This window comes from Bidens hawaiensis, unplaced genomic scaffold (assembly GCF_021521415.1).
Source record: "Bidens hawaiensis isolate Kalapana, Puna unplaced genomic scaffold, B.hawaiensis_p1.1 tig00000820_1, whole genome shotgun sequence".
In the NCBI taxonomy this organism is placed as follows: Eukaryota; Viridiplantae; Streptophyta; class Magnoliopsida; order Asterales; family Asteraceae; genus Bidens; species Bidens hawaiensis.
The window spans coordinates 2524321-2540428 of NW_027491048.1; the positions used below are offsets into that span (position 1 = coordinate 2524321).

A 16108-nucleotide genomic window follows, 5' to 3' on the forward strand; every position below is an offset into this window, starting at 1 on the left:
ATGTAGGATTCCACCTATCTATGACCACCCGATTAGAAACTTGTTGATGTATTACAACTACATCAACATGGAGCGCCAGAAGGTTAAGATGATTCATTGAATTATTCTCATGTCTCTTTGGTACACCAACATTCTCGCTAGCGTAGCTTAAACTAGGGGTGAGCAGAAAACCAAATTAACCTAACCGAAATCGAACTAACTGAAAAAACTGAACCGAAGCATTAGCCGACGGTTAATTTTTTGTTTTTTTGAAAAACCGAATTTTCGGTTTCGGTTCGGTTTCCATTTTTAAAAAACCGAACCGAACCGGACCGATTAATGGTGATGAAGATTATGAAGGCTGAGATTAAACTTTGGAGATGAACAAGATAATGAATGAAGATTATAACTAAACTTTTTAGTGTTTTTTGGTTAAAAACTTTGTTGAATTTTAAACTATATTACTCTAGCAACTTTGTATACGTATGGTTCCACGTAACACGCGTCTAATTTTGTTTTTTGTGTTCAGTATATTTGTGATACTCTAATACACTCTTACAAACTTAAAATTATCATCTTCATTTTTTATTTTTTTTGCAATGTCTACACATAATTGAAATAAACCGACTACAACTGAAAAACAGAAACCAAACGGTTTGTATATTAAAAAACCGATTATTCGGTTTCGGTTTTGCCTAAAAACCGAACCGAGCACAGCCCTAGCTTAAATTACGTAGGCGATCAAATCTATGCGTATCTTTGGATAAAAACTTGTCCTGTTTCAAATGCTTATTGTGAAAAGTTTGATGTAATTTTTTGTTGTAAGTTGGTTGTTTGTTTTGGCCTCTAGCGGTATATTAGTTTGTTTAATGAAAGTTGTTGTTCAAAACAGTAAAAAAATATTTTTTTAAAAAATAACAATAACAATAATAATATATTATACGCCCCAAAATAAACATTAATCTGTCCGAGGATTGGTGTTTCGAATCGAACACAGAACACATTCTACTTCTGAACAGGCGAAACCTTAAAACATTAATGGAAACAAGCTGCACATTCAAACCCATATATCGGTTGCATTTGATTTCAAAGGTACATCGATTCAACGAACACCCATGCTTTTAATTTGTTCAATTTCTTATGAATTAAGCTCCGTGTTTATCAATCTTCCAAAGCCGACATCTTTATATTATTATTATTCTTTCGCTCCCAGCTGCCAATCAATTAGGGTTTTGTAAGTATGCTTCTAATTGTAACATTTGTATATTAATTTGCAAAAATATTGAAGAGGTAGGTACCAGCAGAGCCCAGTTGGACCCGCAAGACTCACCTTAAACAGGGACGTCTGCGCAGAGACCAACTGGATCCGCAGGACCAACCATGCTCAGAGACGTGACGTCCTTACGCGCAGTACGCAAGCTGGTCCCGCAGGAAAAGCCTCCCAATGGTGAAGGACTCCGCCTGTCCCCGCAGCCTCGGATACAAGCCATTAGGGAAGGCCACCCGCGCAGCATGGCTACACGCACAAGGCACTTAGCTCTCGATCATTCAGTGTCACCTGAAGGAATGAGCAAAGACGGGAGCAATCCCGCACAGAGGCGGGAGGGGGAATACTCCCGCCCAAATAAGCCAGTCTGTATACTGAAGGATCTTTTACTGTACCTGACGAGGTATGGGCGAAAGATCTGATCAGAGATACGACAGCTCACTGATACAGTATGGCGAGCAGCATGCTCCTGTACTGTATCACTATTAGCCGCTGCCTACTCACCAACTACTGTCATACCACGTGCGTAGCCGGCAGTTGGTGGAAAGGGAATAGTATACAGCAGGCCTGGTCACTATCAGCCGCTGCCTACCCACCAACTACCAGCAGGGCACGTGCGTAGGCTACTGTTGATGAACAGGAACACTGTTGCAGCCGGCCATACCTCATTGGAAACCTACCTTCGGCTATAAATACCCCAAATGGTATGATCATCTCAACACATTACATTATCTTATATCATCATAATATACCTGATATCTGCTCTAGCAATCTCTTAATATATTTTTATATTTAAAGAGCAATCTAGTCTGATTCTCACGCCGGAGGGTGGTCACAAGGAGGAACCCCCCCTTCTCAGTGACGAGCTCACGGTGTCTGTTTTGCAGGTTATCAGAAGAACCATCTTCCAAGGGTCTAACCCCTCGTGGGAAACAGCTATCCAACCCCCAGGTTACCAGTAATCTGTCCGGGGTCCGGTTAGTGTTTCTTCAAATATATACTGGGGTTCAATTGCAATCAGAACAGGGTTGCCACATCACAGAGCTAATAATAATAATAATATTGAAAAAAAAACAGATTAATTATTTTTTTCAATAAGTAACTTGTTAAGCAAGTTTCTTGAATGTTATGCAGGGTTTGAGAGGTGACAGATGCTTGATTCTCTAATATAAGTAATATGTCAAAATGGGAAGGAAAAAAAAGAATTCATGTCAAGGTGCATATATTTTATATTTTTATACTTATAATCTAAAAGATTTTATTTAAAGTTGCTTAATTTTCTGCTACAGAGGCTCGAAAAGGTGGAAAATTTGCTAACGATTTCGATAGTGATACCGATATCCAAGAATGCTGTACAAATACGAGTGCTCAACCGGGATCAAAGAGTTTGAACCATTTCTTAGAACAGTTATATGAAAAAAAGTAGACTTTTTTTAGACACTGTTATTCTAATCTTGAAATTTTGTTTTTGATGGTCAGAATAGTTCATTGAGCTTAATTTTTGATGATTTATTTAACTGTTTAGGGGGTCTACGAGGGAGTTTGCACTTTCTTCAATTATCCAGAGAACTAGCCTCGGATATCAATACCAATTTTGCGATAAAAAGTTAGCATTTTTATTTGTTCAAATTGAATTTCATATAGTACAAAACAGTTTGAAATGAGATTAATGTTCAAACTATATGTTCTTGCAGCTTCTCTGAGTTACTTTACCTGTGTTTGAAATCTTTTAAACGTGGGTCGATTAAAGAGAATTGTTTGGCTGTTGAGGCACTCGGTAGTTTGCTCTGTTCCTTAATTAATTAACTGTAATGTTTTATATTCACTTTTAAATGTTTATAACCTTTTGTTTCCAGGATTACTAGCTATCAACATTGGTTGTGGGGAAAACAGTCGTGAACTATTTAAAGAAGCAGCACCGGTTCTTTCAGAAGCTCTCAAAACCGAGTCTCAATCTAAGAAGTTAAAATTAGTATGACCTTTTACCAATTTTATGTTTTTTAATAAATTTTTTGATTTAATTATCATTACTAATTTAAAGCTCTTTTGGTAGATATTGGATAGTTTGGCTATTATCACTTTTGTTGGAGGGAACGAATTAGACGAGACCGAAAAATCTATGCAAAGTATTTGGGAATTCATGCATTTAAAAACAGATAATAAGGCATGTTACATGATTATTGTAATCATAGAGTTTTTTAATCATATTTCAAAGTTTAATTGTTACTGAAAACGTTATTTGTAAACAGGAAGCTCGAAGTGCAGCCATTTTTTCTTGGTCGTTTCTTCTAAGTTCCATGGATAGTTGGAGTATTAGTTACAAGCATTGGCGAGGGTAATTTATTAATAAAATATTAATTTTATCTCCACCTCTACCATCAATATTATAAAAGATAAAAAAGTTTTTTTTTTTTTTGTATAGAGCGATTCCTTTCTTCAAGAATTTACTAGAAGTAAAGCATGAATCTACTCTCATCGGAGCTAAGCAAGCACTCGGCCTAATATTTGAACTCGGTTGCCTTGAGAAATTTGAAGGTGACACCTCAGTAGCAGAAGAGTTTGATGTCAAAAACATATTAAAGGTACATATTATAACCTTAGTTTATCAATACGCTTCACTTAAGCACTGAGATTTCATGGTTAGAACTTAGAACTAATTAGCAATACACGCGTATCACTTTTAGGAGAGCCGTGTCCCAGAAATTTCTGTTAAAGTTGGTAAGCAAATATTAAGCGTCAACACGTTACCTCAACAAATTCAGGTATATATCATCTTCTTTTTTCTTTTATTTTGTAAATAATATTCTTGAAATGCTTGGATTGAATTGTTTGTGTATGTCACGTAGCTTAATTTTCTAAAGCGGTTACTTGGATCCGGTTTTGTTGTCCACATGAAGGTTGCATTTCCTACTTTCCTTCACTTTCTATGTTCTATCTGGTTTTTGTTATTTATTTATTGTTTATTGGTATAACTAACGGAATAATATGTGACATAGGAAAATGAACTTTTACATGACGTGTTCAAGTTCAAACCAGAAAAACGACAATCAGGCAGGGAACTGTATGTAGCGGAACGTGACGAGGTTAGTTTCTAGCTCTTTACGTTTTTTATAGTTTTTTTTTGCGATACGCGATTAGCTCATAAAGTTAACCACTTGTAGGCTGCTATTAAACTTTTTGTTCCTGATGTAAGACGAGAAGAGAGCTTTCACGTACGTTTCATCTATTATTATTATTATAAGTAGCATGTGACAACTTTTTTCCAGAAATGTTTTTATACATTCGTTTTCCGTTTATGCTAACATTTTATGTTTAACACAGCGTATTCACAAGTCACAAAACTCGATATTCGTGAAGGCAAGAACGCAGATACGAAACAAGAATCGTGATATCAAAGGTAGTTTTTGTTCTAAATTATGCTCTAAATAATTTTCAATTAGCCAACGAGTTACAAACATAGGTATAATAGTATAGGCTGGAGCATCGTTGATTGAAACCTGAAACTTGTTTATTTAATCGGTGACAAAGCTGTTGTTCATAACTTCATATTGTGCAGGGGAGGAGCAATGGTGTTCCGGAGATTGATGATTTTTTTTTTTCTGAACAACGCTTGCAACTACCCATAATACCGGAGTGAGCGTTCCTGAGACGGGATGTAAACCGTTCATACTGATTTTGACACTCATGTTGAATTTGATATATTATATACTGCTTGTTGCTTTATAATTATAATTTATTCTTTATTTTTTGTTTGTATGGGATCCTGCAAGCAGTTGATAACCTTTAATTTGATCTGTTGTATTTTAGTTATATATATATTAATTAATGATTTGATGTTTTATAGCATTGTAGATTTATTTATGTCACACATGGTATTTGGTTCATTCTAAAAGTGTTGTTTTTATTTGAGAAAAGATAAAAGAAAGGAAGAAAAATATTAGAGGTTATAACTTTTACTTAAAAAGTTATTCTGTTTGATTTATATTTTAACTCTTATGATTACATATATTGATATTAAGTAACTAGTCAAAATAGAATGATTATAAACTTGAATGATAAAGACATTCTAATTTAGTTTTATAGGAGGACAAATAATATAAAAACACATTTGTGATTTGTTATCTTATGATATTTAGAAACTGTGAAACACAATTTATTGGGTTGGTAAAGTATACCAATTCTGGGCTTAGAGCTAAGTGGGCTTTAGACAACACTAGTCAAACCCAGTAAAGTTTGACTCGTTTCTTCCCTTTTGATGTCACTTGTTCTTTTCCAAATCATTTAGGGATGAGTTCGGTAGCGAAATTATCGATCTTAAAAATTGTTAAAAAAGGGTTTTAGAACCGAAAATACTAGGTACAGTACAGTATATTAAGGTAAAAGACCGGTACCGTACCTATCCTAAAACCTCAAAAAGTGGGCCGGTCTCAAATTGGTATAGAAAATACCGGGTACCATTTGCTTATCCATCTCTTACGAATCACTTTCTTTCGAAAGATAGTCCAGAGCAAGTTTGGCTAATTAGAATAGGGGTGTTCACAATTTCAGTTTAAAACCAATGAAACCAAAAACGAATGGTTGATTTGATTTTCGGTTTTACAAAATGCTTAATTCAGTTAAACTAATAAACCGTTTAAAATCACTTAAGAGACTTGGTTATTGGTTAACCAATGTGGAGTTGTCATCGTGAGCAATAACCAATTTGGGAGTTGAATTTAGCTATTCGGTTAACAGAAAACAAATTTCTTTTTTGTTTATTTGGTTCCATCAAAACCACCATATTTAACTTGTTTGGTTCGGTTGACGTGTATTGCCTATTAAAATTCCAAACAGAACAAACCAAAAAAAATAATTAAAAAAAAAAGAAAAAGAAAAAGTATCTGATTAACAACCTAATCAGAGCGGTATTTCACATGGCAAATGAGATATGACCCGGCCTTTGGCCTGGGTTCGAATCCCGATGCCGCCTGGATTTTACCGTTTGTTTTCAGACTCGTTCTGGTTAACTCGACTGTCGTGCCTTCTGGCGGGTTAGGGCTGTCGGGTTTTACCAGGAACGCCCAAGCCAAACTCGGATGCCAGCGTAGATCCGACTAAGACAACATAGTCTGGCCTGAGTGGGGTGGTGGGGCTCCTCTCGTAGGAGTTGTGATTACCCTTAACTGAGAAAGTCATCGTTCGAAAAAAAAAAACCTAAGCTAGACCAACCAATTTAAAAGCCGTTCTCGTTTTCGATACATTGATTTAGGGCTTCCCTAACGGCTAATTATAAATCTTTTTAAGACTACTTGTGGGTTAACGTCCATGTCCACCTCACCCACAAAAGGCGTTTATACACCAAAACGTGAGGGTTAAAGGTGTACGTCACTCCCTTAACCGGTGAGAAGAGGGTGGGGCTATGAAACGTCAACCAATCATCAATTATCATTTTTTATTTACAGTTAAACTAAAACGTAATGGTTAAAGAATGAGTTAGTTAACATCGGAAAGCGTATGTCTATACTAGGGGTGAGCAAATTAACCGTCATAACCGCAAACCGAACCATAACCGACATAACCGAACCGATTTTAACCGATAACCGATATAACCGATGGGTCGGTTTAATTAATTTTTGAAAACCGCCAAATGTGGGTCGATTTTTGTTAATGTTAATTCCAAACCCGCCATAACCGAACCGCCCCATTTATGTAACTTTTACACTTATTGTCGTTAGTCCGTTAAAGAAAAAAGTTCTCCACACCTACTAGGATTTAGGCCAATAATAATAACGGTGATAATGGTTACCTATTCGTTCTTATGTTCCATAATTGTCAATCTAAATTTCCATTTCAATTATTTAATAAGTCAACTAGATATGTATATTCCATAAATTGCAGTAAAAAAAAGACAGAATTACAAATTTTGTCCTTTAAAAAAAAGCCAATTTATGGTTCGTGTCCTTTTTTTAGTTTATTTGCATGCGGAGTACTTTAAACATTTTTTTCCTACACGTTTTGTCTTTTACGCTAACTGGGTTAGAAAAACTCAATTAAATATCGTCACATAAGGCGCATGTAAGGGCATTTTTGTCTTTTCGTCTTTTCGTCTGTATCCTATTATTTATTAATAACTTCTCATGGCCCAGTCTCTTCCTTCAAAACCAATTTCATCCTTTCACTTGCTCCCACATCTTTCACTCTCTCTCAGACAATGTAAACGCCATGGACCGCCGACGACATCTCCGACGACCTCCAAAGCATCAGCTTCAACTCCACCACCACCACCGACATCAACCACAACACTAGCTCTTGCTCCGAAACCACCCGGACAACAACCACTTCCAAACACTCCATTCATTCCGGATTTAAACCCGGTTCTAGGTTATCATTTACAGATCTCCGGTGAAAGACGGCGGTTTTTACAGTGGTTTTTTCCGGCGGTTTATCATATACAGATCCCCGATCGTCGCTCTATTATGAGTATTAATAGTTCTTGTGATATGCCGGCGGTTTTTGCGGCGAAAGTTATGGATAAGAGAGAGTTTGCGAGCCGTTGAAGGACGTTGACAGTGGTGAGTGGCGGCTAATTAAACCCAAATCAAGAACACCCAGAAACCCTAATTTCCAAGTTGACGGCTAATTCGTCCTCAACGGAGGTCAAACTTTGACTTGCCTAATTTGATTGTTTAGGGCCGGATTTCAATCTGGCTGCTTTGTTGGGTGATTTTGCTTTTGACGATGAACAAATGGATTATTTAGTCCTGGTATGTTGTGATTCTCAATGGTTGTTGAATATTAATACAAATTATTAGTGTTTTGAGATATTGACTGATTACGTATGTTGTGCAGTTAAAAGCCGAAATCCTTGAGGATTAGATGACTTTGACTTACAACGCAGATGAATTGGTTTGACAAGAACAGCTTGCTAACATGGTGACAGACGGTCATTTATAAGTAGTCTTATGAATTGGGGTTTTTGGTTTGGTCTGGAAGATGGAATTGGGTTTTGGAGGGGAGGTTGGTGGGCGGCGGTGGTGGTTGCCGGAGGTTGAATGGTGGTGTGAAGGTGGGTGTTGATGGTGGGTTTGTTAGTGGTGGATGAGTTCCGGAAGAAAAAAGAGTATTATATAAACTTTTTGCTGGATATAGACGAAAAGACAAAAATGCCCTCACATGCGTCTCATGTGAGGGTATTTAACTGAGTTTTTCTAACCCAGTTAGCGTAAAGGACAAAACGTGTAGGAAAAAATGTTTAAAATACACCGTCTGCAAAGAAACTAAAAAGAGGACACGGACCGTAAATTGGCTTTTTTTAAAGAACAAAATTTGTAATTCTGTCTTAAAAAATATATATATATATTTGAATTCCACAATACAGTTAGCGGCTTTCAGTGTTCACATCATACGAAAGGATTGTTTATTTTAATCATGGTTAACCGACTAGTTATAACCGTTAAAACCGATTAACCGAAACCGCCATGATGGATCAACTATGGTTATGGTTATATGTTTACCGCTATATCGGTTATGGTTATGTGTTTGACTAAAATCCGCCCCAAACAAAACCATGCACACCCCTAAGTAACTTACAACATCTGATTCAATATGTACAACATTCAATATGGACAAAATGTCAATATTTCTTTAAATCTGCATTTGAAATTCTTTTAAAATATTTACAATTTTCATCTATTAATGTTACATCATTGGTCCTTAATCTTTTACCTATATATTATTATATTTTCACTTTTAACCAAGCTATCCCACAATTTTTAAACAGTCATAACTTTTTCCTACGCTAATATTTTTTAAAATAATTGGCATCATAAAAGCGAGCATTTTATTATCTTTAATTTGAGTATGATATTGTAATAGTTTTTGAAGCGGTTCGTTTTTGATGGTTTAAATTAAACCATGAGCCAACTTTACACGTTTTTTTTGTCATCGAAAACCAAAACTGAATTATTTGAAATTAATACCCAACCAAGCCGAAACATTACCAACGATAAGTTTCCAATATAGTTTGTACTTCGAAAATAAATTGAGTTTAAAATAAGAATTATTAATATGTCTATACCGTCACTTCAAATTAAACACCAACTAATACGTTACTTAAGAGAATCGTAACATGAACAAAGACAACTTTGGTCACATAACTGATAAACCTTGTTATGATAAATAGAAGACGAAATCATAAGAACAACAAATATTACAAAAAAATCATACTGGAAATTTGGCTAAATTAGTGTTGTAAGGACGAGTTTACTTGTATTAAATAAAAACTTTCTTTAACTATGTCTAATATATATTGTAAAACATATCTAATGCTAAATGAGTAAATAATTAACATTTAAATATGTACGATCAGCTACGGTTTCAACCGTGAAACTAAACTGATGAATGATCTCACACTTTCAAACAAAATAATGAACGCTCGTAAATTTGTTACATTATTACTAAAGTACGTGTTTCTCGCTTTATCGCGGCGCTGTGCTACTATTATAGAATTCGTATATAGAAAAGAGGTTGCAGAACTTTCGTGTTGGCTTCAACTGCCGCTCATTTCTTTCCTGTTTTACCTTCGTTAGTTCCGGTTTAACTCACCGTCTAACGAATTCAATTCCAGGTTATCTCTAACCCTAATTTTCAATATTTTATCTATCAGTTCATGTTACTTTAAGCCCTCGTTATTAATTCAGTCAAATATTTGTTAGTTGAACCTTGAATTTGATTCTAAAACACTTTATTTGTACCCTTGCAGCTTAATTTAAGTTTAAAGCACCAGCTTAAAAACCCTAATTGTGGTTTGACTGATCATATTTAAGAAGGAGATGGTTTAACTTCATTTAACAAAATATTATATTTATTTTTTCATATGTATATCTGGATCGACTTTTTACATAGACGTGATGTAAGCGTTTTACGCGTATATGTAAACGTTCGTTACGTCTACATTTACAGTAAATTTTTATAGTCGAATGACTCTAATCCACGGACTTTTTTTAAAAAAAATCTGCACATGTAACTTACATATAATACGTACGAGAAAAAATATATATTGTTAAATGGAGCTCGAAAGAGATCTCTCAAATGATCTAATTCGTATTTGAGAATCGAGATTGATGATTATAATTCTGATCGTCGTCCACAGGCATGGCCGCTTGTTTATGCTTGCCACATTGGCAGTTTGGTTTCCGCGAGACTAAATTTAAAGCAAGTCATATCCGATCATATGGTATTCACCATCGTCATCATCATCCTCAATCATATGTCAAATATCGCAAACTTAATAGCTTCAAGGTACTGTGTCGCAATTTCAACGATGAGCAAAGCAACAATGAACCAAGTAGAACTGGAATACAGTTGTATAGAGATATCGAAAAGTAAGTAAACAAACAAACAAACAAACCTTCCATCATCATTTTTAGAACTGCAAATGTATATTATTTGTAACAATGCACGGCTCGTGCGATTGTAGGTTACTAACGGATACTGTGAGACAATCTCAAGGTGGATGGAGTGGTTCAAAAGATTGGCAACAAGTTGAGGTACGGTTTACATAGTTAGTTAGCCTAATATATTTATCTGGTTTGTGATTAATGCAATTTCAGGGAGCCTGGGTGTTAAGACCAAAATATTCAAAGCCAGTGGCTGTTGTGCATTTTGTTGGCGGCATTTTTGTCGGGGCAGCTCCTCAGCTCACCTATCGCTTATTTCTGGAGCGGCTTGCTGAGAAGTAAGTGTTCTTATATGTCTATATGAGTATATGGTATGATCATATATCATGGTGTTTGTAATTGCCTTCTAATTATTGTAAAAGCGAATAACATTTGTTCTTGTTGGTGTCTAGGGGTGTGTTGGTGATAGCAACGCCTTATGCCAGTGGCTTTGATTACTTATTTATTGCAGATGAAGTTCAATTTAAATATGACCGGTGTCTTAGGTCTCTACATGAAACTGTGAGCTTCAAATTGTAACCGTACAATGTTTTTGTTTTATATAAACTATGAAGTCTGTTTTTGTTTTATTGTTTATTTGAGGCTGTTGTACATATAGGTGCAAGATCTTCCATCTTTTGGCATTGGGCATTCTCTAGGATCCGTCATCCACCTTTTGATTGGTATTTCATCCTTTCGTTTCAGAAATTAATTTTTTAAAGAATCATTGACGATAATTAAATGTTTATTGGTCAGGTTCTAGGTATGTCGTGCAAAGGTGTGGTAATGTATATATGTCATTCAACAACAAGGTACTTAGTTTCGGCTTAAATCTTAGGTACTTAGTTTCGGCTTAAATCTTCCGGTCATTATATTATATTATTGTGGTACAGTGTAACTCATTTCAATGTAATCTAGGATGCCAGCATGGCGGTCCCATTATTCTCGCCTGTTCTTCTACCAGTGGCTCAAAGCCTTGGACCGATCCTGTCACAGATTGCATCATCACCTACAATCCGTTTGGGGGTAAGAAACTGCAATTTCATGTATTTTGATACTTAATTATTAAAGCATAATTTTATTTGTTTATTTTTGTTTATACGCAGACGGAAATGACATTAAAAAATTTAGAGAACCTTAGCCCTCCTATTATGAAACAAGTCATGCCTCTAGTGGAGCAACTTGCTCCATTGTACATGGACTTGGCCAATGGCAGGGAGAATTTTTCTCCAAAACCAGAAGAAACTCGAAGATTAGTAAGTAAATTTGCTACTTTTTATGCGTAATGTGTATATTTAGAACTATTAATTTTCAAGATTGTGACTGTTGAAAACTTAAAATAATTGTGCAGATAAAATCATACTATGGAATCTCAAGGAATCTCCTAATAAAATTCAAAGATGACACGATCGATGAGACCCCTGTTCTAGCTCAGGTGCTCAGCTCAGAGGCTGCCATTAGTTCAGTGCTGGATATGTCTATTCGTTCTCTGCCCGGTGATCATGGACTTCCTTTACAGCAGGTATAATTCTTATTAACCGACACTGATGTGGCAAATTTGAAATCATACTTGACCTGCGTTATAAGTGTTTACTTAAATTTGTGTGAACCAGGCTTTACCAGATGTACCGTCAGGAATGGTGGATGCTGTAAATCGTGGCGGAGAGCTTTGGGCAAATTTGACAGCAGGGACACCATTAGAGACCGTCGCTAAAGAAGTAAGCAGTTCACTAGGAGTTGACTCGACAACCCTTCGTGCAGATGTTTCAAAGGAGTTTGACCTGCTTGTGGATACAGTAGCTGATTGGACGATTAACAATGCTGGTACAAGGCTTTTGAAAGCATAGGAACCCATCAATGATGTTAAATTTATACAGATATGCTTGTCAAACATTATTAAAAAAATCAAAATCCTAGGACTTGTCAAAACATTATTAAACATGACATTCTCTATCAAACATATGTCATTAAAGGATGGAAATACATAAAAGTTTTCTCGCTATCGCATTCGTTCAGACATAGCTCACCTACCATTTTGAACAATCAAAGATTTTCACAATATTATATTAATGCTTTTAAAAAAACATGTATTACGTCTAGTCTTCATGATACATGTATAAGCCAAGTCCAAAACGAGCGCACGCTTTGCAGAAAGCTATTTCTTCAGCTGCAGCAACCGGGTCAACACCTTGATCAATGGAGGCAGAGGACACGGTTCCAGTTGCTTCACGGTGTGCCTGCATCAAAACAGATAATATATATCTATTTTTAAGAGTTTAGACTAGACATAATGAAGTTTATAAGTTTATTTTCAAGAATTTAGACTAAATTTAATGAATTTTAAGAGCGATGGCATTCAAGGTGATGTGGTGCAAGTAATATAATGGTTTGGGCATACCTCTGCATCAGAACCACGGACCGTAACACGATAAACCACAGTGACACTTCCATTATCTGAAAATATTACATCTCGAATTTCTCCACACCAACCTGAAGAAGAAAGTATTGTAAAGTAAGGCAAGAAAGATAAAATATAAAAGCTAGCTTCTTTGACCATGTACAAGTTCATTAAACATATAAGCTGCAGTTTCATAAACTCAAATACATAAAAGAGAGTGATCCTTACCTATTTAATAGACACTCCTAAGTGCAGGTCAATATGCAGGTCACAGTATAACTTCTAAACACAGCGCATATGCTATAAATCTACTGTTTATTACTCTCACTTTCTTTTAAGTTTCTCAAGATCACTACTTTTACAAAATAACCCTGTTTTTTTCTTAAAACAAGTTGGGATGGTTTATCTTTATCTTCAACTTAATACACACACCGAATAAACCAAAAACACTTAAATCTACATTTGTAGACACCTTTTACCTTCTTACCAATCTGCAAATTACTTCTCTACAACACCGAATTATAAGGCACACAAACGGCTTACAAATTTGGCTCATATCCAACACATTTCAACTCACCCTCAAAACAGTGCATATGTTACAAATCTACTGTTTGTTACTCGCAAGTTTCTCAGGATCACTACTTTCAAAATCATAACTCTGTTTTTGTTAAACAATTTGGGACGGTTTATCGTTATCTTCAACTTAATACACACACCGAATGAACCAAAAACACTTACAAAACCTACATTTCTAAACACCTTTTACCTTCTTACAAATCCGCAACCACCCAATTATATAGCACACAGTAGGTTTACAAACTTGGCACATATCCAACACATTTCTACCCACCCTCAAAACTCACATAGCGTAGTAAAGCAAGCATACCCAGTAAAAAATCCCACCAATAGCAAAGCTATTAGCTTAGCAGGGTCTGGGGATGGTGGGATGTAAGCAAACCTTACCTTTATCCCAAAAAATAACGAAGTTGCTTCCGGATAGACCCCCAGCTCAAAAACCAAATGTATAAAATGGTTAAAACCGAATAACAGAAACGCAAAGTTCAACCACTGTACCTCTATTGCATAGTGTAGTACAAACACAAAATTTTCACACAAACTTGTTAAAACTTAAAAGACTGAGATAACAAACAGTTGGTTTATAGTCATACGAACCAAATTTTCGATAAAATACCACACTAATGTCATTCTAAGATTTCTTTATATTTTTTTACGATATTTCCAATTGATTCGATAATTGTACGATTTGCATCAAACGTTTTACAATGAAGTGGCAGGTAAGCAGGCAACAAGCTGCGCCGCAACCCCCTTTTGGATAGCAAACCCAATCCTACTAAAAACAAAGTTTCAATTCTTATGAGCCAAAAAATTACTATGCACGACTTTCTGAACTGAACTCTGTTCTAAAGGTCCACGGCATACACACATAAGGTGTATTAAACTCAGATACTGAGATACACACATTAGGTTTATAAAAAGTTGAAAATGAAAGTTTGGAGTACCTGGAGCATAGAAACTTAACATCCTGTTAGCATGAAACCTATAATCCATAACCAAACAATTCAAATCAAAACAAATAATATAACCTAAACAGAGAACTATAGTTTATATGTATATTATTATTATTATTATTATTATTATTATTATTATTATTATTATTATTATTATTTTATAATATACCAAGGGATGTATGATGAGTGAGTAGTATCATCATGCTTGACAGTAATATTATCCGGAATCTTCTTATTAAGATCCCTAAGAATCTCAATCAACGGCCGCGTAATGCACGATGACGAATTATCCATCGGCACCACGTAATTCGAGTTCGGTACCTTTGATCCGGTGTTGCTATTGGCATCACTGCTGCCAAGTGCACACACTTTACCGCAAACCCTAGCGGCGGTTAGTTTGATGTTCGAATTGAATGTGATCGATGACGGAAAGCGGTGGTGGTGTTTGATCGGTGGAGTTGTTGTTAGCATTGGGCATGCAGTGAACATGCTGCTCTGGGTGGCCATTTTTCCGGCCAGTGGTGGTGGTGATATTATTATTATTATTATTATTATTATTGTTTGACTTGAAGGAGGGTGTTTGTATTGTTTGATGTGGGTGGGTAGGTGAGTCGTGAGAGGTTTAATAGGACACAAGTACCGCTGACAAATTCTTCGTGTTTCCATCAATTTTATATTATTTTCTGGATTTACTCATGCTACTTTCTTTGTAGGGATGGCAACGGGGCGGTTTCGGGGCGGGGAATGCCAATCCCATACCCGCCCCGGTTTATAAAACTCATTACCAAAACCGTCTAAAAACCCGCGGGGACTAAACGGGGAATCCCCATCGGGGATTCGGGGAAAACCGCGGGTATTCGGAGAACCCGTCTAGCATAAATGGTTTTTAAACGGGCTAAATTCCCCGTGGGGATCCCCATTTAACCGTCGGGTTCACCGTTTAAAACCCGATTGTAAGAAAATGATACAAAATTACAATACAATATTAATACACAAAAAGTTCAATATCCAAACACATTACACATACAAAAGACATTATTAATACATAAAAATGTTTATTTCTCCCATCACAACGGAAATTAACTTCATGATTGATCCTTCTTACACGTCCATACCGCACCCATTCAACCATTCAAACACTTGTCACGCCGGATTGCTATGATAATCAAACATTAACATATTAATTGGAAACTATATAAGAATCAATGTTAAACCATATTAAAATGTAAACGATAAACCATATATATATGTATTACCTCAATACCATCGTCACAATCATATTCAATAGTTTGGCAATATGCCTCGGATTCTTCTGAACAAGTTGCTATATTCATATCACAAAAGTCAAAAGTTTATATAGTAGCTAAGTTAAAAATAAAAAATAAAATGTTTGTTTACCTTTGATTTCATTCAACAACCAACTTTGGGCGCACATTAACGCTTCCAATGTTTTTGGATGAAGACGGCTACGATGTGGACTTACCAATCTACCACTTGTACTAAAAGCGGACTCGGAAGC

At 35.8% G+C, this 16108-nt stretch overlaps 3 protein-coding genes and 1 long non-coding RNA gene across 4 annotated transcripts; 3 read left to right on the forward strand and 1 right to left on the reverse strand.

The window, feature by feature from the left end:
* The first annotated feature begins 996 nt into the window (after positions 1-996).
* On the forward strand, positions 997-2621 carry LOC143539956 (uncharacterized). The gene is made up of 3 exons (XR_013136517.1): positions 997-1071; positions 2381-2462; positions 2536-2621. It is a non-coding gene; the product is annotated as an uncharacterized LOC143539956 (long non-coding RNA).
* Positions 2622-2777: 156 nt separating this feature from the next.
* On the forward strand, positions 2778-5165 carry LOC143539963 (uncharacterized). Its single transcript, XM_077033144.1, has 12 exons — positions 2778-2852; positions 2941-3023; positions 3103-3218; positions 3300-3414; positions 3500-3581; positions 3669-3828; positions 3931-4008; positions 4093-4143; positions 4243-4329; positions 4408-4458; positions 4568-4643; positions 4803-5165. Exons 4-12 carry the CDS (start codon positions 3366-3368, stop codon positions 4829-4831), a joined length of 663 nt encoding a protein of 220 aa, XP_076889259.1. The 5' UTR covers positions 2778-2852; positions 2941-3023; positions 3103-3218; positions 3300-3365; the 3' UTR covers positions 4832-5165.
* Positions 5166-10363: 5198 nt separating this feature from the next.
* LOC143542472 (uncharacterized) lies at positions 10364-12638 on the forward strand. Its single transcript, XM_077035049.1, has 10 exons — positions 10364-10608; positions 10704-10773; positions 10837-10961; positions 11076-11184; positions 11282-11345; positions 11419-11474; positions 11581-11688; positions 11769-11918; positions 12014-12184; positions 12276-12638. The coding sequence occupies exons 1-10, from the start codon at positions 10379-10381 to the stop codon at positions 12507-12509; spliced, it is 1317 nt and encodes a 438-aa protein (XP_076891164.1). The 5' UTR covers positions 10364-10378; the 3' UTR covers positions 12510-12638.
* Positions 12639-12662: 24 nt separating this feature from the next.
* On the reverse strand, positions 12663-15096 carry LOC143542480 (DNA repair RAD52-like protein 2, chloroplastic). Its single transcript, XM_077035055.1, has 4 exons — positions 14759-15096; positions 14581-14618; positions 13061-13152; positions 12663-12899 (listed from the first exon to the last, which is right to left on the reverse strand). Exons 1-4 carry the CDS (start codon positions 15094-15096, stop codon positions 12759-12761), a joined length of 609 nt encoding a protein of 202 aa, XP_076891170.1. The 3' UTR covers positions 12663-12758.
* Positions 15097-16108: the final 1012 nt, after the last annotated feature.

What these genes read in the sequence shown, in the direction of transcription:
- LOC143539963 (XM_077033144.1), top strand. Translation starts at nt 3,366, where the DNA reads ATGCAAAGTATTTGGGAATTCATGCATTTAAAAACAGATAATAAGGCA. An exon ending in AAAAACAGATAATAAGGCAT is followed by an intron (nt 3,415 to 3,499) that starts GTTACATGATTA and finishes GTAAACAGGAAG; the next exon opens with CTCGAAGTGCAGCCATTTTT. An exon ending in GACGAGAAGAGAGCTTTCAC is followed by an intron (nt 4,459 to 4,567) that starts GTACGTTTCATC and finishes TGTTTAACACAG; the next exon opens with CGTATTCACAAGTCACAAAA.
- LOC143542472 (XM_077035049.1), top strand. Translation starts at nt 10,379, where the DNA reads ATGGCCGCTTGTTTATGCTTGCCACATTGGCAGTTTGGTTTCCGCGAG. An exon ending in TTGTATAGAGATATCGAAAA is followed by an intron (nt 10,609 to 10,703) that starts GTAAGTAAACAA and finishes GTGCGATTGTAG; the next exon opens with GTTACTAACGGATACTGTGA. An exon ending in CACCTACAATCCGTTTGGGG is followed by an intron (nt 11,689 to 11,768) that starts GTAAGAAACTGC and finishes GTTTATACGCAG; the next exon opens with ACGGAAATGACATTAAAAAA.
- LOC143542480 (XM_077035055.1), bottom strand. Translation starts at nt 15,096, where the DNA reads ATGGCCACCCAGAGCAGCATGTTCACTGCATGCCCAATGCTAACAACA. An exon ending in CACTCATCATACATCCCTTG is followed by an intron (nt 14,619 to 14,758) that starts GTATATTATAAA and finishes TATGGATTATAG; the next exon opens with GTTTCATGCTAACAGGATGT. An exon ending in GTTAAGTTTCTATGCTCCAG is followed by an intron (nt 13,153 to 14,580) that starts GTACTCCAAACT and finishes TTTCTTCTTCAG; the next exon opens with GTTGGTGTGGAGAAATTCGA.